Below are 25081 nucleotides of genomic sequence, written 5' to 3' on the forward strand. Positions count from 1 at the left end.
CCATTGTGTCACTTGTGTCCCTTGTGTCCCTTGCGTCCCTTGTGTCACTTGTGTCCCTTGTGTCACTTGTGTCCCTTGTGTCCCTTGCGTCCCTTGTGTCACTTGTGTCCCTTGTGTCACTTGTGTCCCTTGTGCCACTTGTGTCACTTGTGTCACTTGTGTCCCTTGCGTCCCTTGCGTCCCTCGTGTCACTCGCGTCCCTTGTGTCACTTGTGTCCCTTGTGTCCCTTGTGTCACTTGTGTCACTTGTGTCACTTGCGTCCCTTGCGTCCCTTGTGTCACTTGCGTCCCTTGTGTCCCTTGTGTCACTTGTGTCACTTGTGTCCCTTGGGTCCCTTGCGTCCCTTGTGTCACTTGTGTCCCTTGTGTCACTTATGTCACTTATGTCCCTTGTGTCCCTTGTGTCCCTCGTGTCACTTGCGTCACTTGTGTCCCTTGTGTCCCTTGTGTCACTTGTGTCACTTGCGTCCCTTGCGTCCCTTGTGTCACTTGCTTCCCTTGTGTCCCTTGTGTCACTTGTGTCCCTTGGGTCCCTTGCGTCTCTTGTGTCACTTGTGTCCCTTGTGTCACTTATGTCCCTTGTGTCACTTGTGTCCCTTGTGTCCCTTGTGTCACTTGTGTCACTTGTGTCACTTGTGTCACTTGTGTCCCTTGTGTCACTTATGTCACTTATGTCCCTTGTGTCCCTTGTGTCCCTTGTGTCCCTTATGTCACTTGTGTCCCTTGTGTCCCTTGTGTCCCTTGTGTCACTTGTTACTTACGGCACTTTCTGTCGGCAGTAGACGAAGAGCCCGATGGCGATGGCGACCGCGGCCAACACGCCGATCACGATCCCGGCGATGGCGCCGTCTGACAACCCGTCGTCCAGCTCGCCCTCGCCTGAAACACCAGAGAGTCAGGACCAGAACCTTCTACAACCCAACCATGTGGGAAAGTACTTTTGACTCTTCAGTGAAAGTACTTTTGACGTGAAAGTACTTTTGACTCTTCAGTGAAAGTACTTTTGACTCTTCAGTGAAAGTACTTTTGACTCTTCAGTGAAAGTACTTTTGACGTGAAAGTACTTTTGACTCTTCAGTGAAAGTACTTTTGACTCTTCAGTGAAAGTACTTTTGCCTCTTCAGTGAAAGTACTTTTGACGTGAAAGTACTTTTGACTCTTCAGTGAAAGTACTTTTGACTCTTCAGTGAAAGTACTTTTGACTCTTCAGTGAAAGTACTTTTGCCTCTTCAGTGAAAGTACTTTTGACGTGAAAGTACTTTTGACTCTTCAGTGAAAGTACTTTTGACTCTTCAGTGAAAGTACTTTTGACTCTTCAGTGAAAGTACTTTTGCCTCTTCAGTGAAAGTACTTTTGACGTGAAAGTACTTTTGACTCTTCAGTGAAAGTACTTTTGACTCTTCAGTGAAAGTACTTTTGACTCTTCAGTGAAAGTACTTTTGACTCTTCAGTGAAAGTACTTTTGACTCTTCAGTGAAAGTACTTTTGACGTGAAAGTACTTTTGACTCTTCAGTGAAAGTACTTTTGACTCTTCAGTGAAAGTACTTTTGACTCTTCAGTGAAAGTACTTTTGACTCTTCAGTGAAAGTACTTTTGACGTGAAAGTACTTTTGACTCTTCAGTGAAAGTACTTTTGACTATTCAGTGAAAGTACTTTTGACTATTCAGTGAAAGTACTTTTGACTCTTCCGGCCAGTTCAGAAACGTAGTGGAGGAGAAGGTACAAGTATAAAGTAAGTACTTCTACTACTACTACTTATTTTTATACTCGCCGAAGTCTCGCGATGGCGTCTCCACGACAACCATCTGCAGTATTTACAGTTACGTGAGGACGAGAGTAACCTCAGTGCTATGAAAGTTCCCGTGTTCAGAGGAGAAACTTTAAAAATCAAACTTCTCGTCTCTCATAGCAACGGAAGCTAACACTACGTGGCTAACTCTCTACTCCTGCTCCTCCCCCTGCTCTTGCTCCTCCCCCTGCTAATCCCCCTCCCCCTGCTCCTCCTCTTGCTCCTCCCCCTCCCCCTGCTCCTCCCCCTACTCCTCCCCCTCCCCCTGCTCCTCCTCTTGTTCCTCCCCCTGCCCCTGCTCCTCCTCCTCCCCCTCCCCCTGCTCCTCCTCTTCCTCTCTTACCTCTGACGGAGAGGAAGTGTGTCTTGGAGCTGGTCTTCCCCGTCAGGGCGTTGTAGGCCTCGCAGGTGTAGGTCCCGGTGTTGGAGTAGGCGGGGCTCTGGATGACGTAGTTGCCGGTGGTGACGGGCGTTTTGGTGCCGTTGAACTTCCAGGTGTAATTGGCCGGTGGGACGGAGGAGGCGGAGCAGCTCAGCGTCACCGGGTCCTTCACCTCCACCTCGGATTCTCCGCTCAGCTGCACGGGCTCCGGGCCGTCTGAGGAGAAGGGCCCAGCTTTACCTCACCACCCATGCAACCAATACTACAAATACTACAAATACTACAAATACTACAAATACTACAAATACTACAGATACTCCAGATACTCCAGATACTCCAGATACTCCAGAGACCCTCTAAACCTTCAGACCCTCTAAACCTTCAGACCCTCTAAACCTTTAGACCCTCTAAACCTTCAGACCCTCTAAACCTTCAGACCTTTAGACCCTCTAAACCTTCAGACCCTCTAAACCTTCAGACCCTCTAAACCTTTAGACCTTTAGACCCTCTAAACCTTCAGACCCTCTAAACCTTCAGACCTTCAGACCCTCTAAACATTTAGACCCTCTAAACCTTTATACCCTCTAAACCTTTAGACCCTCTAAACCTTCAGACCCTCTAAACCTTCAGACCTTTAGACCCTCTAAACCTTTAGACCCTCTAAACCTTTAGACCCTCTAAACCTTCAGACCTTTAGACCCTCTAAACCTTTAGACCCTCTAAACTTTCAGACCTTTAGACCCTCTAAACCTTCAAACCCTCTAAACCTTTAGACCCTCTAAACTTTCAGACCTTTAGACCCTCTAAACCTTCAAACCCTCTAAACCTTTAGACCCTCTAAACCTTCAGACCCTCTAAACCTTTAGACCCTCTAAACCTTTAGACCCTATAAACCTTCAGACCCTCTAAACCTTTAGACCCTCTAAACCGTTAGACCCTCTAAACCTTTAGACCCTCTAAACCTTCAGACCCTCTAAACCTTTAGACCCTCTAAACCTTCAGACCCTCTAAACCTTCAGACCTTTAGACCCTCTAAACCTTCAGACCCTCTAAACCTTCAGACCTTTAGACCCTCTAAACCTTCAGACCCTCTAAACCTTCAGACCTTTAGACCCTCTAAACCTTCAGACCCTCTAAATCTTCAGACCTTCTGACCCTCTAAACCTTTAGACCCTCTAAACCTTTAGACCCTATAAACCTTCAGACCCTCTAAACCTTTAGACCCTCTAAACCGTTAGACCCTCTAAACCTTTAGACCCTCTAAACCGTTAGACCCTCTAAACCTTTAGACCCTCTAAACCTTCAGACCCTCTAAACCATTAGACCCTCTAAACCATTAGACCCTCTAAACCTTCAGACCTTTAGACTCTCTAAACCTTTAGAACCTCTAAACCTTTAGACCCTCTAAACCTTCAGACCCTCTAAACCTTTAGACCTTTAGACCCTCTAAACCTTTAGACCCTCTAAACCTTCAGACCCTCTAAACTTTTAGAACCTCTAAACCTTTAGACCCTCTAAACCTTTAGACCCTCTAAACCTTCAGACCCTCTAAACCTTTAGACCTTTAGACCCTCTAAACCTTTAGAACCTCTAAACCTTCAGACCCTCTAAACCATTAGACCCTCTAAACCTTTAGACCTTTAGACCCTCTAAACCTTCAGACCTTTAGACCCTCTAAACCTTCAGACCCTCTAAACCTTCAGACCTTCAGACCCTCTAAACATTTAAACCCTCTAAATCTTCAGACCTTCTGACCCTCTAAACCTTTAGACCCTCTAAACCTTCAGACATTTAGACCCTCTAAACCTTTAGACCCTTTAAACCTTCAGACCTTCAGACCCTCTGAACCTTTAGACCCTCTAAACCTTCAGACCTTTAGACCCTCTAAACCTTTAGACCCTCTAAACCTTTAGACCCTCTAAACCTTCAGACCTTTAGACCCTCTAAACCTTCAGACCTTTAGACCCTCTAAACCTTTAGACCCTCTAAACCTTTAGACCCTCTAAACCTTCAGACCTTCAGACCCTCTAAACCTTTAGACCCTCTAAACTTTCAGACCTTTAGACCCTCTAAACCTTTAGACCCTCTAAACCTTCAGACCCTCTAAACCTTTAGACCCTCTAAACCTTTAGACCCTCTAAACCTTCAGACCCTCTAAACTTTTAGAACCTCTAAACCTTTAGACCCTCTAAACCTTTAGACCCTCTAAACCTTCAGACCCTCTAAACCTTTAGACCTTTAGACCCTCTAAACCTTTAGAACCTCTAAACCTTCAGACCCTCTAAACCATTAGACCCTCTAAACCTTTAGACCTTTAGACCCTCTAAACCTTCAGACCTTTAGACCCTCTAAACCTTCAGACCCTCTAAACCTTCAGACCTTCAGACCCTCTAAACATTTAAACCCTCTAAATCTTCAGACCTTCTGACCCTCTAAACCTTTAGACCCTCTAAACCTTCAGACATTTAGACCCTCTAAACCTTTAGACCCTTTAAACCTTCAGACCTTCAGACCCTCTGAACCTTTAGACCCTCTAAACCTTCAGACCTTTAGACCCTCTAAACCTTTAGACCCTCTAAACCTTTAGACCCTCTAAACCTTCAGACCTTTAGACCCTCTAAACCTTCAGACCTTTAGACCCTCTAAACCTTTAGACCCTCTAAACCTTTAGACCCTCTAAACCTTCAGACCTTCAGACCCTCTAAACCTTTAGACCCTCTAAACTTTCAGACCTTTAGACCCTCTAAACCTTTAGACCCTCTAAACCTTCAGACCCTCTAAACCTTTAGACCCTCTAAACCTTTAGACCCTCTAAACCTTCAGACCCTCTAAACCTTTAGACCTTTAGACCGTCTAAACCTTTAGACCCTCTAAACCTTCAGACCCTCTAAACCTTTAGACCTTTAGACCCTCTAAACCTTCAGACCTTTAGACCCTCTAAACCTTCAGACCCTCTAAACCTTCAGACCCTCTAAACCTTCAGAACTTCAGACCCTCTAAACCTTTAGACCCTCTAAACCTTTAGACCCTCTAAACCTTCAGACCCTCTAAAGCTTTAGACCTTTAGACACTCTAAACCTTCAGACCCTCTAAACCTTCAGACCTTCAGACCCTCTAAACATTTAGACCCTCTAAACCTTTATACCCTCTAAACCTTTAGACCCTCTAAACCTTCAGACCCTCTAAACCTTCAGACCTTTAGACCCTCTAAACCTTTAGACCCTCTAAACCTTCAGACCTTTAGACCCTCTAAACATTTAGACCCTCTAAACCTTCAGACCTTTAGACCCTCTAAACCTTTAGACCCTCTAAACCTTCTGACCCTCTAAACTTTTAGACCTTTAGACCCTCTAAACCTTTATACCCTCTAAACCTTTAGACCCTCTAAACCTTCAGACCCTCTAAACCTTCAGACCTTTAGACCCTCTAAACCTTTAGACCCTCTAAACCTTTAGACCCTCTAAACCTTCAGACCTTTAGACCCTCTAAACCTTTAGACCCTCTAAACTTTCAGACCTTTAGACCCTCTAAACCTTCAAACCCTCTAAACCTTTAGACCCTCTAAACCTTCAGACCCTCTAAACCTTTAGACCCTCTAAACCTTTAGACCCTATAAACCTTCAGACCCTCTAAACCTTTAGACCCTCTAAACCTTCAAACCCTCTAAACCTTTAGACCCGCTAAACCTTTAGACCCTCTAAACCTTCAGACCCTCTAAACCTTTAGACCCTCTAAACCTTCAGACCCTCTAAACCTTCAGACCTTTAGACCCTCTAAACCTTCAGACCCTCTAAACCTTCAGACCTTTAGACCCTCTAAACCTTCAGACCCTCTAAACCTTCAGACCTTTAGACCCTCTAAACCTTCAGACCCTCTAAATCTTCAGACCTTCTGACCCTCTAAACCTTTAGACCCTCTAAACCTTTAGACCCTATAAACCTTCAGACCCTCTAAACCTTTAGACCCTCTAAACCGTTAGACCCTCTAAACCTTTAGACCCTCTAAACCGTTAGACCCTCTAAACCTTTAGACCCTCTAAACCTTCAGACCCTCTAAACCATTAGACCCTCTAAACCATTAGACCCTCTAAACCTTCAGACCTTTAGACTCTCTAAACCTTTAGAACCTCTAAACCTTTAGACCCTCTAAACCTTCAGACCCTCTAAACCTTTAGACCTTTAGACCCTCTAAACCTTTAGACCCTCTAAACCTTCAGACCCTCTAAACTTTTAGAACCTCTAAACCTTTAGACCCTCTAAACCTTTAGACCCTCTAAACCTTCAGACCCTCTAAACCTTTAGACCTTTAGACCCTCTAAACCTTTAGAACCTCTAAACCTTCAGACCCTCTAAACCATTAGACCCTCTAAACCTTTAGACCTTTAGACCCTCTAAACCTTCAGACCTTTAGACCCTCTAAACCTTCAGACCCTCTAAACCTTCAGACCTTCAGACCCTCTAAACATTTAAACCCTCTAAATCTTCAGACCTTCTGACCCTCTAAACCTTTAGACCCTCTAAACCTTCAGACATTTAGACCCTCTAAACCTTTAGACCCTTTAAACCTTCAGACCTTCAGACCCTCTGAACCTTTAGACCCTCTAAACCTTCAGACCTTTAGACCCTCTAAACCTTTAGACCCTCTAAACCTTTAGACCCTCTAAACCTTCAGACCTTTAGACCCTCTAAACCTTCAGACCTTTAGACCCTCTAAACCTTTAGACCCTCTAAACCTTTAGACCCTCTAAACCTTCAGACCTTCAGACCCTCTAAACCTTTAGACCCTCTAAACTTTCAGACCTTTAGACCCTCTAAACCTTTAGACCCTCTAAACCTTCAGACCCTCTAAACCTTTAGACCGTCTAAACCTTTAGACCCTCTAAACCTTCAGACCCTCTAAACCTTTAGACCTTTAGACCGTCTAAACCTTTAGACCCTCTAAACCTTCAGACCCTCTAAACCTTTAGACCTTTAGACCCTCTAAACCTTCAGACCTTTAGACCCTCTAAACCTTCAGACCCTCTAAACCTTCAGACCCTCTAAACCTTCAGACCTTCAGACCCTCTAAACCTTTAGACCCTCTAAACCTTTAGACCCTCTAAACCTTCAGACCCTCTAAAGCTTTAGACCTTTAGACACTCTAAACCTTCAGACCCTCTAAACCTTCAGACCTTCAGACCCTCTAAACATTTAGACCCTCTAAACCTTTATACCCTCTAAACCTTTAGACCCTCTAAACCTTCAGACCCTCTAAACCTTCAGACCTTTAGACCCTCTAAACCTTTAGACCCTCTAAACTTTTAGACCCTCTAAACCTTCAGACCTTTAGACCCTCTAAACATTTAGACCCTCTAAACCTTCAGACCTTTAGACCCTCTAAACCTTTAGACCCTCTAAACCTTCTGACCCTCTAAACTTTTAGACCTTTAGACCCTCTAAACCTTTATACCCTCTAAACCTTTAGACCCTCTAAACCTTCAGACCCTCTAAACCTTCAGACCTTTAGACCCTCTAAACCTTTAGACCCTCTAAACCTTTAGACCCTCTAAACCTTCAGACCTTTAGACCCTCTAAACCTTTAGACCCTCTAAACTTTCAGACCTTTAGACCCTCTAAACCTTCAAACCCTCTAAACCTTTAGACCCTCTAAACCTTCAGACCCTCTAAACCTTTAGACCCTCTAAACCTTTAGACCCTATAAACCTTCAGACCCTCTAAACCTTTAGACCCTCTAAACCGTTAGACCCTCTAAACCTTTAGACCCTCTAAACCGTTAGACCCGCTAAACCTTTAGACCCTCTAAACCATTAGACCCTCTAAACCTTTAGACCCTCTAAACCTTCAGACCCTCTAAACCTTAAGACCTTTAGACCCTCTAAACCTTTAGACCCTCTAAACCTTCAGACCCTCTAAACCTTTAGAACCTCTAAACCTTTAGACCCTCTAAACCTTTAGACCCTCTAAACCTTCAGACCCTCTAAACCTTTAGACCTTTAGACCCTCTAAACCTTTAGAACCTCTAAACCTTCAGACCCTCCAAACCATTAGACCCTCTAAACCTTTAGACCTTTAGACCATCTAAACCTTCAGACCTTTAGACCCTCTAAACCTTCAGACCCTCTAAACCTTCAGACCTTTAGACCCTCTAAACCTTTAGACCCTCTAAACCTTCAGACCTTCAGACCCTCTAAACATTTAGACCCTCTAAACCTTCAGACCTTCAGACCCTCTAAACATTTAAACCCTCTAAATCTTCAGACCTTCTGACCCTCTAAACCTTTAGACCCTCTAAACATTCAGACCTTCAGACCCTCTGAACCTTTAGACCCTCTAAACCTTCAGACCTTTAGACCCTCTAAACCTTTAGACCCTCTAAACCTTTAGACCCTCTAAACCTTCAGACCTTTAGACCCTCTAAACCTTCAGACCTTTAGACCCTCTAAACCTTTAGACCCTCTAAACCTTCAGACCTTCAGACCCTCTAAACCTTTAGACCCTCTAAACCTTCAGACCTTTAGACCCTCTAAACCTTTAGACCCTCTAAACCTTTAGACCCTCTAAACCTTCAGACCTTTACACCCTCTAAACCTTCAGACCTTTAGACCCTCTAAACCTTTAGACCCTCTAAACCTTTAGACCCTCTAAACCTTCAGACCTTTAGACCCTCTAAACATTTAGACCCTCTAAACCTTCAGACCTTTAGACCCTCTAAACCTTTAGACCCTCTAAACCTTTAGACCCTCTGAACCTTCAGACCTTTAGACCCTCTAAACCTTCAGACCCTCTAAACCTTCAGACCTTTAGACCCTCTAAACCTTTAGACCCTCTAAACATTTAGACCCTCAAAACCTTCAGACCTTTAGACCCTCTAAACCTTTAGACCCTCTAAACCTTCAGACCCTCTAAACTTTCAGACCTTTAGACCCTCTAAACCTTCAGACCCTCTAAACCTTTAGACCCTCTACACCTTTAGACCCTCTAAACCTTTAGACCCTATAAACCTTCAGACCCTCTAAACCTTTAGACCTTTAGACCCTCTAAACCTTTAGACCCTCTAAACCGTTAGACCCTCTAAACCTTTAGACCCTCTAAACCGTTAGACCCTCTAAACCTTTAGACCCTCTAAACCTTCAGACCCTCTAAACCATTAGACCCTCTAAACCTTTAGACCCTCTAAACCTTCAGACCTTCAGACCCTCTAAACATTTAGACCCTCTAAACCTTTATACCCTCTAAACCTTCGGACCCTCTAAACTTTTAGACCTTTAGATCCTCTAAACCTTTATACCCTCTAAACCTTTAGACCCTCTAAACCTTCAGACCTTTAGACCCTCTAAACCTTTAGACCCTCTAAACCTTTAGACCCTCTAAACCTTTAGACCTTTAGACCCTCTAAACCTTTAGACCCTCTAAACTTTCAGACCTTTAGACCCTATAAACCTTCAAACCCTCTAAACCTTTAGACCCTCTAAACTTTCAGACCTTTAGACCCTCTAAACCTTCAAACCCTCTAAACATTTAGACCCTCTAAACCTTCAGACCCTCTAAACCTTTAGACCCTCTAAACCTTTAGACCCTATAAACCTTCAGACCCTCTAAACCTTTAGACCCTCTAAACCGTTAGACCCTCTAAACCTTTAGACCCTCTAAACCTTCTGACCTTTAGACTCTCTAAACCTTTAGAACCTCTAAACCTTTAGACCCTCTAAACCTTCAGACCCTCTAAACCTTAAGACCTTTAGACCCTCTAAACCTTTAGACCCTCTAAACCTTCAGACCCTCTAAACCTTTAGAACCTCTAAACCTTTAGACCCTCTAAACCTTTAGACCCTCTAAACCTTTAGACCCTCTAAACCTTCAGACCCTCTAAACCTTTAGACCTTTAGACCCTCTAAACCTTTAGAACCTCTAAACCTTCAGACCCTCTAAACCATTAGACCCTCTAAACCTTTAGACCTTTAGACCCTCTAAACCTTCAGACCTTTAGACCCTCTAAACCTTCAGACCCTCTAAACCTTCAGACCTTTAGACCCTCTAAACCTTTAGACCCTCTAAACCTTCAGACCTTCAGACCCTCTAAACATTTAGACCCTCTAAATCTTCAGACCTTCTGACCCTCTAAACCTTTAGACCCTCTAAACCTTCAGACATTTAGACCCTCTAAACCTTTAGACCCTCTAAACCTTTAGACCCTCTAAACCTTTAGACCCTCTAAACCTTCAGACCTTTAGACCCTCTAAACCTTCAGACCTTTAGACCCTCTAAACCTTTAGACCCTCTAAACCTTTAGACCCTCTAAACCTTCAGACCTTCAGACCCTCTAAACCTTTAGACCCTCTAAACCTTCAGACCTTTAGACCCTCTAAACCTTTAGACCCTCTAAACCTTTAGACCCTCTAAACCTTCAGACCTTTAGACCCTCTAAACCTTGAGACCTTTAGACCCTCTAAACCTTTAGACCCTCTAAACCTTTAGACCCTCTAAACCTTCAGACCTTTAGACCCTCTAAACATTTAGACCCTCTAAACCTTCAGACCTTTAGACCCTCTAAACCTTTAGACCCTCTAAACCTTTAGACCCTCTAAACCTTCAGACCTTTAGACCCTCTAAACCTTCAGACCTTTAGACCCTCTAAACCTTTAGACCCTCTAAACCTTCAGACCCTCTAAACTTTCAGACCTTTAGACCCTCTAAACCTTCAGACCCTCTAAACCTTTAGACCCTCTAAACCTTTAGACCCTCTAAACCTTCAGACCCTCTAAACCTTTAGAACCTCTAAACCTTCAGACCTTTAGACCCTATAAACCTTCAGACCCTCTAAACCTTTAGACCTTTAGACCCTCTAAACCTTTAGACCCTCTAAACCGTTAGACCCTCTAAACCTTTAGACCCTCTAAACCGTTAGACCCTCTAAACCTTTAGACCCTCTAAACCTTCAGACCCTCTAAACCATTAGACCCTCTAAACCTTTAGACCCTCTAAACCTTCAGACCTTTAGACCCTCTAAACCTTCAGACCCTCTAAACCTTTAGACCTTTAGACCCTCTAAACCTTTAGACCCTCTAAACCTTTAGACCCTCTAAACCTTTAGACCCTCTAAACCTTCAGACCCTCTAAACCTTTAGACCTTTAGACCCTCTAAACCTTTAGACCCTCTAAACCTTCAGACCTTTAGACCCTCTAAACCTTCAGACCCTCTAAACCTTCAGACCTTTAGACCCTCTAAACCTTTAGACCCTCTAAACCTTCAGAACTTCAGACCCTCTAAACATTTAGACCCTCTAAATCTTCAGACCTTCTGACCCTCTAAACCTTTAGACCCTCTAAACCTTCAGACATTTAGACCCTCTAAACCTTTAGACCCTCTAAACCTTCAGACCTTCAGACCCTCTGAATCTTTAGACCCTCTAAACCTTCAGACCTTTAGACCCTCTAAACCTTTAGACCCTCTAAACCTTTAGACCCTCTAAACCTTCAGACCTTTAGACCCTCTAAACCTTTAGACCCTCTAAACCTTCAGACCTTCAGACCCTCTAAACCTCTAGACCCTCTAAACCTTCAGACCTTTAGACCCTCTAAACCTTTAGACCCTCTAAACCTTTAGACCCTCTAAACCTTCAGACCTTTAGACCCTCTAAACCTTCAGACCTTTAGACCCTCTAAACCTTTAGACCCTCTAAACCTTCAGACCCTCTAAACCTTTAGACCTTTAGACCCTCTAAACCTTTAGACCCTCTAAACCTTCAGACCCTCTAAACCTTCAGACCTTTAGACCCTCTAAACCTTCAGACCCTCTAAACCTTCAGAACTTCAGACCCTCTAAACATTTAGACCCTCTAAATCTTCAGACCTTCTGACCCTCTAAACCTTTAGACCCTCTAAACCTTCAGACCTTCAGACCCTCTGAACCTTCAGACCCTCTAAACCTTCAGACCTTTAGACCCTCTAAACCTTTAGACCCTCTAAACCTTCAGACCTTTAGACCCTCTAAACCTTCAGACCTTTAGACCCTCTAAACCTTTAGACCCTCTAAACCTTCAGACCCTCTAAACCTTTAGACCTTTAGACCCTCTAAACCTTTAGACCCTCTAAACCTTCAGACCTTTAGACCCTCTAAACCTTCAGACCCTCTAAACCTTCAGACCTTCAGACCCTCTAAACATTTAGACCCTCTAAATCTTCAGACCTTCAGACCCTCTGAACCTTCAAACCCTCTAAACCTTCAGACCTTTAGACCCTCTAAACCTTTAGACCCTCTAAACCTTTAGACCCTCTAAACCTTCAGACCTTTAGACCCTCTAAACCTTCAGACCTTTAGACCCTCTAAACCTTTAGACCCTCTAAACCTTTAGACCCTCTAAACCTTCAGACCTTCAGACCCTCTAAACCTCTAGACCCTCTAAACCTTCAGACCTTTAGACCCTCTAAACCTTTAGACCCTCTAAACCTTCAGACCTTAAGACCCTCTAAACCTTCAGACCTTTAGACCCTCTAAACCTTTAGACCCTCTAAACCTTTAGACCCTCTAAACCTTCAGACCTTTAGACCCTCTAAACATTTAGACCCTCTAAACCTTCAGACCTTTAGACCCTCTAAACATTTAGACCTTTAGACCCTCTAAACCTTTAGACCCTCTAAACCTTCAGACCTTTAGACCCTCTAAACCTTCAGACCTTTAGACACTCTAAACCTTCAGACCTTTAGACACTCTAAACCTTCAGACCTTTAGACCCTCTAAACCTTCAAACCCTCTAAACCTTTAGACCCTCTAAACCTTCAGACCCTCTAAACCTTTAGACCCTCTAAACCGTTAGACCCTCTAAACCTTTAGACCCTCTAAACCTTCAGACCCTCTAAACCATTAGACACTCTAAACCTTCAGACCTTTAGACCCTCTAAACCTTCAGACCTTTAGACCCTCTAAACCTTCAGACCTTTAGACACTCTAAACCTTCAGACCTTTAGACCCTCTAAACATTTAGACCCTCTAAACCTTCAGACCTTTAGACCCTCTAAACATTTAGACCTTTAGACCCTCTAAACCTTTAGACCCTCTAAACCTTCAGACCTTTAGACCTTCTAAACCTTCAGACCTTTAGACACTCTAAACCTTCAGACCTTTAGACCCTCTAAACCTTCAGACCTTTAGACCTTCACAGTCTCTTTTGGACAAACAGGAAGTGTTTCTGCTGAAGTCGACACTTAAAGTTCTGATCGATGGCGTTTCCTCCTGAAGTGAACTTAAAGCTCTGCATTATTCACGAGCAGCGCCTTCTCAAACAGGAAACGACCTTTAGGCATTAAAACCATCCGCAGACTCATCTGAGAGCGTTTCCATGGAGATGATCTCCACAGTTTGACATTACAAACATAAGTGTAAAAACTGAAAACACAGAACGACACAAAACCAGGTTTAAATGAGATAAAAAATAACACAAAATAATTTGTGTTTTTGGAGATTTAACGAGAAAATCAGATTTTACCCATTTATTTTCACTTAAAACTCGAATAAATCAGGCTTTGAATTAGATCTAAAAACAAACTTATCTTGATGTCACAAATAATCCATCATCGTTAGTGTTTTTGATCTGTTTTGTTGTTTCAGAACGAAAACTGACGACAACAACAACAACAACAACAACAACATTGAAAAAATACATATATAAATAAATAAATACATAAATGGTTTTACATTAACATTAAACCTGATGTCCTTTTGTGTTTTCTGGACACGTTTGTTCTCAGACTTCAGCAGGATTTAGCTCCACAAACTCAGAATATTACGAGAGACAGTCGTCATGGAGATGATTGAGGCCCAATAATCCAGAGATTATTGGGCACCATAAACCAGCACAAAACAGCCACAATGAAAGGTCTACAGCCCGATGTTACACCTTTAAACACTGAACACTGTTAAAGGTGCACATTCTGATGTTACACCTTTAAACACTGAACACTGTTAAAGGTGCACATTCTGATGTTACACCTTTAAACACTGAACACCGTTAAAGGTGCACATTCCGATGTTACACCTTTAAACACTGAACACTGTTAAAGGTGCACATTCTGATGTTACACCTTTAAACACTGAACACCGTTAAAGGTACACATTCTGACGTTACACCTTTAAACACTGAACACCGTTAAAGGTACACATTCTGATGTTACACCTTTAAACACTGAACACCGTTAAAGGTGCACATTCTGATGTTACACCTTTAAACACTGAACACTGTTAAAGGTGCACATTCTGATGTTACACCTTTAAACACTGAACACTGTTAAAGGTGCACAGCCCGATGTTACACCTTTAAACACTGAACACCGTTAAAGGTGCACATTCTGATGTTACACCTTTAAACACTGAACACCGTTAAAGGTGCACATTCTGATGTTACACCTTTAAACACTGAACACTGTTAAAGGTGCACATTCCGATGTTACACCTTTAAACACTGAACACTGTTAAAGGTACACATTCTGATGTTACACCTTTAAACACTGAACACTGTTAAAGGTGCACATTCTGATGTTACACCTTTAAACACTGAACACCGTTAAAGGTGCACATTCTGACGTTACACCTTTAAACACTGAACACCGTTAAAGGTGCACATTCCGATGTTACACCTTTAAATACTGAACACTGTTAAAGGTGCACATTCTGATGTTACACCTTTAAACACTGAACACTGTTAAAGGTACACATTCTGATGTTACACCTTTAAACACTGAACACCGTTAAAGGTGCACATTCCGATGTTACACCTTTAAACACTGAACACTGTTAAAGGTACACATTCTGACGTTACACCTTTAAACACTGAACACCGTTAAAGGTGCACATTCCGATGTTACACCTTTAAACACTGAACACCGTTAAAGGTGCACATTCCGATGTTACACCTTTAAACACTGAACACTGTTAAAGGTACACATTCTGATGTTACACCTTTAAACACTGAACACTGTTAAAGGTGCACATTCTGATGTTACACCTTTAAACACTGAACACTGTTAAAGGTGCACATTCTGATGTTACACCTTTAAACACTGAACACCGTTAAAGGTGCACATTCTGACGTTACACCTTTAAACACTGAACACCGTTAAAGGTGCACATTCCGATGTTACACCTTTAAACACTGAACACTGTTAAAGGTGCACATTCTGATGTTACACCTTTAAACACTGAACACTGTTAAAGGTACACATTCTGATGTTACACCTTTAAACACTGAACACCGTTAAAGGTGCACATTCCGATGTTACACCTTTAAACACTGAACACTGTTAAAGGTACACATTCTGACGTTACACCTTTAAACACTGAACACCGTTAAAGGTGCACATTCCGATGTTACACCTTTAAACACTGAACACCGTTAAAGGTGCACATTCTGATGTTACACCTTTAAACACTGAACACCGTTAAAGGTGCACATTCTGATGTTACACCTTTAAACACTGAACACCGTTAAAGGTGCACATTCTGATGTTACACCTTTAAACACTGAACACCGTTAAAGGTGCACATTCTGATGTTACACCTTTAAACACTGAACACCGTTAAAGGTACACATTCTGACGTTACACCTTTAAACACTGAACACCGTTAAAGGTGCACATTCTGACGTTACACCTTTAAACACTGAACACCGTTAAAGGTGCACATTCTGACGTTACACCTTTAAACACTGAACACCGTTAAAGGTGCACATTCTGACGTTACACCTTTAAACACTGAACACTGTTAAAGGTGCACATTCTGACGTTACACCTTTAAACACTGAACACTGTTAAAGGTGCACATTCTGACGTTACACCTTTAAACACTGAACACCTTTAAAGGTGCACATTCTGACGTTACACCTTTAAACACTGAACACCGTTAAAGGTACACATTCTGATGTTACACCTTTAAACACTGAACACCGTTAAAGGTACACATTCTGACGTTACACCTTTAAACACTGAACACCGTTAAAGGTGCACATTCTGATGTTACACTTTTAAACACTGAACACCGTTAAAGGTACACATTCTGACGTTACACCTTTAAATACTGAACACCGTTAAAGGTGCACATTCTGATGTTACACCTTTAAAAACTGAACACTGTTAAAGGTACACATTCTGATGTTACACCTTTAAACTATGAACACTGTTAAAGGTACACATTCTGATGTTACACCTTTAAAAACTGAACACCGTTAAAGGTGCACATTCTGACCTTACACCTTTAAACACTGAACACTGTTAAAGGTGCACATTCTGACGTTACACCTTTAAACACTGAACACTGTTAAAGGTGCACATTCTGATGTTACACCTTTAAACACTGAACACTGTTAAAGGTACACATTCTGATGTTACACCTTTAAACACTGAACACCGTTAAAGGTGCACATTCTGATGTTACACCTTTAAACACTGAACACCGTTAAAGGTGCACATTCTGATGTTACACCTTTAAACACTGAACACTGTTAAAGGTGCACATTCTGACGTTACACCTTTAAACACTGAACACTGTTAAAGGTGCACATTCTGACGTTACACCTTTAAACACTGAACACTGTTAAAGGTGCACATTCTGACGTTACACCTTTAAACACTGAACACCGTTAAAGGTGCACATTCTGACGTTACACCTTTAAACACTGAACACCGTTAAAGGTACACATTCTGACGTTACACCTTTAAACACTGAACACCGTTAAAGGTACACATTCTGACGTTACACCTTTAAACACTGAACACCGTTAAAGGTGCACATTCTGATGTTACACCTTTAAACACTGAACACTGTTAAAGGTGCACATTCTGACGTTACACCTTTAAACTCTGAACACTGTTAAAGGTGCACATTCTGACGTTACACCTTTAAACACTGAACACCGTTAAAGGTGCACATTCTGACGTTACACCTTTAAACTCTGAACACCGTTAAAGGTACACATTCTGACGTTACACCTTTAAAAACTGAACACTGTTAAAGGTGCACATTCTGACGTTACACCTTTAAACACTGAACACTGTTAAAGGTGCACATTCTGACGTTACACCTTTAAACACTGAACACCGTTAAAGGTGCACATTCTGACGTTACACCTTTAAACACTGAACACCGTTAAAGGTACACATTCTGACGTTACACCTTTAAACACTGAACACTGTTAAAGGTACACATTCTGATGTTACACCTTTAAACACTGAACACCGTTAAAGGTGCACATTCTGACCTTACACCTTTAAACACTGAACACTGTTAAAGGTGCACATTCTGATGTTACACCTTTAAACACTGAACACCGTTAAAGGTGCACATTCTGATGTTACACCTTTAAAAACTGAACACCGTTAAAGGTACACATTCTGACGTTACACCTTTAAACACTGAACACTGTTAAAGGTGCACATTCTGACGTTACACCTTTAAACACTGAACACCGTTAAAGGTGCACATTCTGACGTTACACCTTTAAACACTGAACACTGTTAAAGGTACACATTCTGACGTTACACCTTTAAATACTGAACACCGTTAAAGGTGCAAATTCTGATGTTAGACCTTTAAACACTGAACACTGTTAAAGGTGCACATTCTGACGTTACACCTTTAAACACTGAACACTGTTAAAGGTACACATTCTGATGTTACACCTTTAAACACTGAACACCGTTAAAGGTGCACATTCTGACCTTACACCTTTAAACACTGAACACTGTTAAAGGTACACATTCTGACGTTACACCTTTAAACACTGAACACCGTTAAAGGTGCACATTCTGATGTTACACCTTTAAACACTGAACACCGTTAAAGGTGCACATTCTGATGTTACACCTTTAAAAACTGAACACCGTTAAAGGTACACATTCTGACGTTACACCTTTAAACACTGAACACTGTTAAAGGTGCACATTCTGACGTTACACCTTTAAAAACTGAACACCGTTAAAGGTGCACATTCTGACGTTACACCTTTAAACACTGAACACCGTTAAAGGTGCACATTCTGACCTTACACCTTTAAACACTGAACACTGTTAAAGGTGCACATTCTGATGTTACACCTTTAAACACTGAACACCGTTAAAGGTGCACATTCTGATGTTACACCTTTAAAAACTGAACACCGTTAAAGGTACACATTCTGACGTTACACCTTTAAACACTGAACACTGTTAAAGGTGCACATTCTGACGTTACACCTTTAAACACTGAACACTGTTAAAGGTGCACATTCTGATGTTACACCTTTAAACACTGAACACCGTTAAAGGTGCACATTCTGACGTTACACCTTTAAACACTGAACACCGTTAAAGGTGCACATTCTGACGTTACACCTTTAAACACTGAACACTGTTAAAGGTGCACATTCTGATGTTAGACCTTTAAACACTGAACACTGTTAAAGGTGCACATTCTGACGTTACACCTTTAAACACTGAACACTGTTAAAGGTACACATTCTGATGTTACACCTTTAAACACTGAACACCGTTAAAGGTGCACATTCTGACCTTACACCTTTAAACACTGAACACTGTTAAAGGTGCACATTCTGATGTTACACCTTTAAACACTGAACACCGTTAAAGGTGCACATTCTGATGTTACACCTTTAAAAACTGAACACCGTTAAAGGTACACATTCTGACGTTACACCTTTAAACACTGAACACTGTTAAAGGTGCACATTCTGACGTTACACCTTTAAACACTGAACACTGTTAAAGGTGCACATTCTGACGTTACACCTTTAAACACTGAACACTGTTAAAGGTGCACATTCTGACCTTACACCTTTAAACACTGAACACTGTTAAAGGTGCACATTCTGATGTTACACCTTTAAACACTGAACACCGTTAAAGGTGCACATTCTGATGTTACACCTTTAAAAACTGAACACCGTTAAAGGTACACATTCTGACGTTACACCTTTAAACACTGAACACTGTTAAAGGTGCACATTCTGACGTTACACCTTTAAACACTGAACACTGTTAAAGGTGCACATTCTGATGTTACACCTTTAAACACTAAACACCGTTAAAGGTGCACATTCTGACGTTACACCTTTAAACACTGAACACCGTTAAAGGTGCACATTCTGACGTTACACCTTTAAACACTGAACACTGTTAAAGGTACACATTCTGACGTTACACCTTTAAATACTGAACACCGTTAAAGGTGCACATTCTGATGTTACACCTTTAAACTCTGAACACTGTTAAAGGTGCACATTCTGATGTTACACCTTTAAACACTGAACACTGTTAAAGGTGCACATTCTGATGTTACACCTTTAAACACTGAACACCGTTAAAGGTGCACATTCTGATGTTACACCTTTAAACACTGAACACCGTTAAAGGTACACATTCTGACGTTACACCTTTAAACACTGAACACCGTTAAAGGTACACATTCTGACGTTACACCTTTAAACACTGAACACTGTTAAAGGTGCACATTCTGATGTTACACCTTTAAACACTGAACACTGTTAAAGGTGCACATTCTGATGTTACACCTTTAAACACTGAACACCTTTAAAGGTACACATTCTGACGTTACACCTTTAAACACTGAACACTGTTAAAGGTGCACATTCTGACGTTACACCTTTAAACACTGAACACTGTTAAAGGTGCACATTCTGATGTTACACCTTTAAACACTGAACACCGTTAAAGGTGCACATTCTGACGTTACACCTTTAAACACTGAACACCGTTAAAGGTACACATTCTGACGTTACACCTTTAAACACTGAACACCGTTAAAGGTGCACATTCTGACGTTACACCTTTAAACACTGAACACCGTTAAAGGTACACATTCTGACGTTACACCTTTAAACACTGAACACTGTTAAAGGTACACATTCTGACTCTGAACACTCACAGATGACGGCGAGCTTGACTTTGGCCGACACGCTGCTGATGGCGTTGGACATCGTGCACTTGTACTCGCCGTTGTCGTCCTTCTGCAGCGGAGCGATCAGCACCGAGCGCTTGTCAGCGGCGATGACCACGTGGCCACCAGCGGTCAGCGCGGCGCCGTCCTTCAGCCACACCACCTCCGCCGCCGCGTCGTTAGCCCCGCCACAGCTCAGGTTTGCAGAGCTGTTGCCCGCGAACAGCATCGCCGACGGCAACGGGCCGGAGAGTTTCACGTCCGAGATCGGCTCTGTGGAGGGGAGAAGACCAGGGTCAGGACTAGACCAGGACTAAACCAGGTCTGAACCAGGTCTGAACCAGGTCTGAACCAGGTCTGAACCAGGACTAAACCAGGACTAAACCAGGTCTGAACCAGGTCTGAACCAGGTCTGAACCAGGTCTGAACCAGGTCTAAACCAGGACTAAACCAGGTCTAAACAAGGTCTAAACCAGGACTAAACCAGGACTAAACCAGGACTAAACCAGGACTAAACCAGGACTAAACCAGATCTAAACCAGGTCTGAACCAGGACTAAACCAGGACTAAACCAGGACTAAACCAGGTCTAAACAAGGTCTAAACCAGGACTAAACCAGGACTAAACCAGGACTAAACCAGGACTAAACCAGGTCTAAACCAGGTCTAAACCAGGACTAAATCAGGTCTAAACCAGGTCTAAACCAGGACTAAATCAGGTCTAAACAAGGACTAAACCAGGACTAAACCAGGTCTAAACCAGGACTAAACCAGATCTAAACCAGGTCTAAACCAGGACTAAACCAGGACTAAACCAGGACTAAACCAGGTCTAAACCAGGAATAAATAAGGTCTAAACCAGGGCTAAACCAGGTCTAAACCAGGACTAAACCAGGACTAAACCAGTTCTAAACCAGGACTAAATCAGGACTAAACCAGGTCTAAACCAGGTCTAAACCAGGTCTAAACCAGGACTAAACCAGGTCTAAACCAGGTCTAAACCAGGACTAAACCAGGTCTAAACCAGGTCTAAACCAGGAATAAATCAGGACTGAACAGGTCTAAACCAGGTCTAAACCAGGACTAAACCAGGTCTAAACCAGGACTAAACCAGGACTAACCTAGGTCTAAACCAGGACTATACTAGCTGCAGGGAGATCCACGCCCTATCACGTTCTACTCTGACGTTCGACTCTTACCGAGGACGGCGAAGGACACGCCCGCAGACGGGACCACCCTCTTGGTCTTGGCGTTGCTGGCCCTGCAGCTGAACGTGGAGGAGGTCTCGGCCAGGTCCAGCGCTTCGATGTCCTCCAGCGTCAGGACCGGCAGGACCTTCTCCAGCTCCACGTCCCCGCGGAACCAGGCGAAGGTGGCGGCGGGACTGGAGCGCGCCGCACACGTCAGGTTAAAGGACGACTTCGACGCAACGAACGCGGGCGGAGACGCCGGGGAGATGGTCACCGCCTCCGGTCCATCTGAGGGGAGGGAGGAGGGTCATAGTACATGTGGAGGAGGAGGGTCAGAGTACATGTGGAGGAGGGTCAGAGTACATGTGGAGGAGGAGGGTCAGAGTACATGTGGAGGAGGGTCAGAGTACATGTGGAGGAGGAGGGTCAGAGTACATGTGGAGGAGGAGGGTCAGAGTACATGTGGAGGAGGGTCAGAGTACATGTGGAGGAGGGTCAGAGTACATGTGGAGGAGGAGGGTCAGAGTACATGTGGAGGAGGGTCAGAGTACATGTGGAGGAGGAGGGTCAGAGTACATGTGGAGGAGGGTCAGAGTACATGTGGAGGAGGAGGGTCAGAGTACATGTGGAGGAGGAGGGTCATAGTACATGTGGAGGAGGAGGGTCAGAGTACATGTGGAGGAGGAGGGTCAGAGTACATGTGGAGGAGGGTCAGAGTACATGTGGAGGAGGGTCAGAGTACATGTGGAGGAGGAGGGTCAGAGTACATGTGGAGGAGGAGGGTCAGAGTACATGTGGAGGAGGAGGGTCAGAGTACATGTGGAGGAGGAGGGTCAGAGTACATGTGGAGGAGGAGGGTCATAGTACATGTGGAGGAGGAGGGTCATAGTACATGTGGAGGAGGGTCAGAGTACATGTGGAGGAGGGTCAGAGTACATGTGGAGGAGGAGGGTCAGAGTACATGTGGAGGAGGAGGGTCAGAGTACATGTGGAGGAGGGTCAGAGTACATGTGGAGGAGGAGGGTCAGAGTACATGAGGAGGAGGAGGGTCGGAGTACATGTGGAGGAGGAGGGTCAGAGTACATGTGGAGGAGGGTCAGAGTACATGTGGAGGAGGAGGGTCAGAGTACATGTGGAGGAGGGTCAGAGTACATGTGGAGGAGGAGGGTCAGAGTACATGTGGAGGAGGGTCAGAGTACATGTGGAGGAGGGTCAGAGTACATGTGGAGGAGGAGGGTCAGAGTACATGTGGAGGAGGAGGGTCAGAGTACATGTGGAGGAGGAGGGTCAGAGTACATGTGGAGGAGGAGGGTCAGAGTACATGTGGAGGAGGAGGGTCAGAGTACATGTGGAGGAGGAGGGTCAGAGTACATGTGGAGGAGGGTCAGAGTACATGTGGAGGAGGGTCAGAGTACATGTGGAGGAGGAGGGTCAGAGTACATGTGGAGGAGGAGGGTCAGAGTACATGTGGAGGAGGAGGGTCAGAGTACATGTGGAAGAGGAGGGTCAGAGTACATGTGGAGGAGGGTCAGAGTACATGTGGAGGAGGAGGGTCAGAGTACATGTGGAGGAGGAGGGTCAGAGTACATGTGGAGGAGGAGGGTCAGAGTACATGTGGAGGAGGAGGGTCAGAGTACATGTGGAGGAGGAGGGTCAGAGTACATGTGGAGGAGGAGGGTCAGAGTACATGTGGAGGAGGAGGGTCAGAGTACATGTGGAGGAGGGTCAGAGTACATGTGGAGGAGGGTCAGAGTACATGTGGAGGAGGGTCAGAGTACATGTGGAGGAGGAGGGTCAGAGTACATGTGGAGGAGGAGGGTCAGAGTACATGTGGAGGAGGGTCAGAGTACATGTGGAGGAGGAGGGTCAGAGTACATGTGGAGGAGGGTCAGAGTACATGTGGAGGAGGAGGGTCAGAGTACATGTGGAGGAGGAGGGTCAGAGTACATGTGGAGGAGGGTCAGAGTACATGTGGAGGAGGAGGGTCAGAGTACATGTGGAGGAGGGTCAGAGTACATGTGGAGGAGGAGGGTCATAGTACATGTGGAGGAGGAGGGTCAGAGTACAAGTGGAGGAGGAGGGTCAGAGTACATGTGGAGGAGGAGGGTCAGAGTACATGTGGAGGAGGAGGGTCAGAGTACATGTGGAGGAGGGTCAGAGTACATGTGGAGGAGGGTCAGAGTACATGTGGAGGAGGAGGGTCAGAGTACATGTGGAGGAGGGTCAGAGTACATGTGGAGGAGGGTCAGAGTACATGTGGAGGAGGAGGGTCAGAGTACATGTGGAGGAGGAGGGTCAGAGTACATGTGGAGGAGGAGGGTCAGAGTACATGTGGAGGAGGAGGGTCAGAGTACATGTGGAGGAGGAGGGTCAGAGTACATGTGGAGGAGGAGGGTCAGAGTACATGTGGAGGAGGAGGGTCAGAGTACATGTGGAGGAGGGTCAGAGTACATGTGGAGGAGGGTCAGAGTACATGTGGAGGAGGAGGGTCAGAGTACATGTGGAGGAGGAGGGTTAGAGTACATGTGGAGGAGGAGGGTCAGAGTACATGTGGAGGAGGAGGGTCAGAGTACATGTGGAGGAGGAGGGTCAGAGTACATGTGGAGGAGGGTCAGAGTACATGTGGAGGAGGAGGGTCAGAGTACATGTGGAGGAGGAGGGTCAGAGTACATGTGGAGGAGGAGGGTCAGAGTACATGTGGAGGAGGGTCAGAGTACATGTGGAGGAGGAGGGTCAGAGTACATGTGGAGGAGGGTCAGAGTACATGTGGAGGAGGAGGGTCAGAGTACATGTGGAGGAGGAGGGTCAGAGTACATGTGGAGGAGGGTCAGAGTACATGTGGAGGAGGGTCAGAGTACATGTGGAGGAGGAGGGTCATAGTACATGTGGAGGAGGAGGGTCATAGTACATGTGGAGGAGGAGGGTCAGAGTACATGTGGAGGAGGAGGGTCAGAGTACATGTGGAGGAGGAGGGTCAGAGTACATGTGGAGGAGGAGGGTCAGAGTACATGTGGAGGAGGAGGGTCAGAGTACATGTGGAGGAGGGTCAGAGTACATGTGGAGGAGGAGGGTCAGAGTACATGTGGAGGAGGAGGGTCAGAGTACATGTGGAGGAGGGTCAGAGTACATGTGGAGGAGGAGGGTCAGAGTACATGTGGAGGAGGAGGGTCAGAGTACATGTGGAGGAGGGTCAGAGTACATGTGGAGGAGGAGGGTCAGAGTACATGTGGAGGAGGGTCAGAGTACATGTGGAGGAGGAGGGTCATAGTACATGTGGAGGAGGAGGGTCAGAGTACATGTGGAGGAGGAGGGTCAGAGTACATGTGGAGGAGGAGGGTCAGAGTACATGTGGAGGAGGGTCAGAGTACATGTGGAGGAGGGTCAGAGTACATGTGGAGGAGGAGGGTCAGAGTACATGTGGAGGAGGAGGGTCAGAGTACATGTGGAGGAGGAGGGTCAGAGTACATGTGGAGGAGGGTCAGAGTACATGTGGAGGAGGGTCAGAGTACATGTGGAGGAGGAGGGTCAGAGTACATGTGGAGGAGGAGGGTCAGAGTACATGTGGAGGAGGAGGGTCAGAGTACATGTGGAAGAGGAGGGTCAGAGTACATGTGGAGGAGGAGGGTCAGAGTACATGTGGAGGAGGAGGGTCAGAGTACATGTGGAGGAGGAGGGTCAGAGTACATGTGGAGGAGGGTCAGAGTACATGTGGAGGAGGAGGGTCAGAGTACATGTGGAGGAGGAGGGTCAGAGTACATGTGGAGGAGGAGGGTCAGAGTACA

At 44.4% G+C, this 25081-nt stretch overlaps 1 protein-coding gene across 2 annotated transcripts in view; it reads right to left on the minus strand.

Moving 5' to 3' along the window:
- Window positions 1–25081, minus strand: part of LOC140362232 (cell adhesion molecule CEACAM20-like) — a 76766-nt gene that overhangs the window by 21272 nt on the left and 30413 nt on the right. Inside the window, exons 5-8 of one of the 2 annotated variants that reach the window (XM_072448327.1) lie at window positions 21309–21587; window positions 20099–20383; window positions 2135–2389; window positions 762–879 (exon numbers count right to left, since the gene is read on the minus strand). In XM_072448327.1, the coding sequence (XP_072304428.1) occupies window positions 762–879; window positions 2135–2389; window positions 20099–20383; window positions 21309–21587 (937 nt within the window). Of the gene's footprint in view, window positions 1–757; window positions 880–2134; window positions 2390–20098; window positions 20384–21308; window positions 21588–25081 lie in introns of those variants that run through there. The other variant, XM_072448328.1, reaches the window with a different exon arrangement.

The sequence above is a fragment of the Eucyclogobius newberryi genome, unplaced genomic scaffold, assembly GCF_026437365.1.
Source record: "Eucyclogobius newberryi isolate DKJ021-1_F unplaced genomic scaffold, fEucNew1.0.hap1 SCAF_16, whole genome shotgun sequence".
Taxonomy (NCBI): Eukaryota; Metazoa; Chordata; class Actinopteri; order Gobiiformes; family Gobiidae; genus Eucyclogobius; species Eucyclogobius newberryi.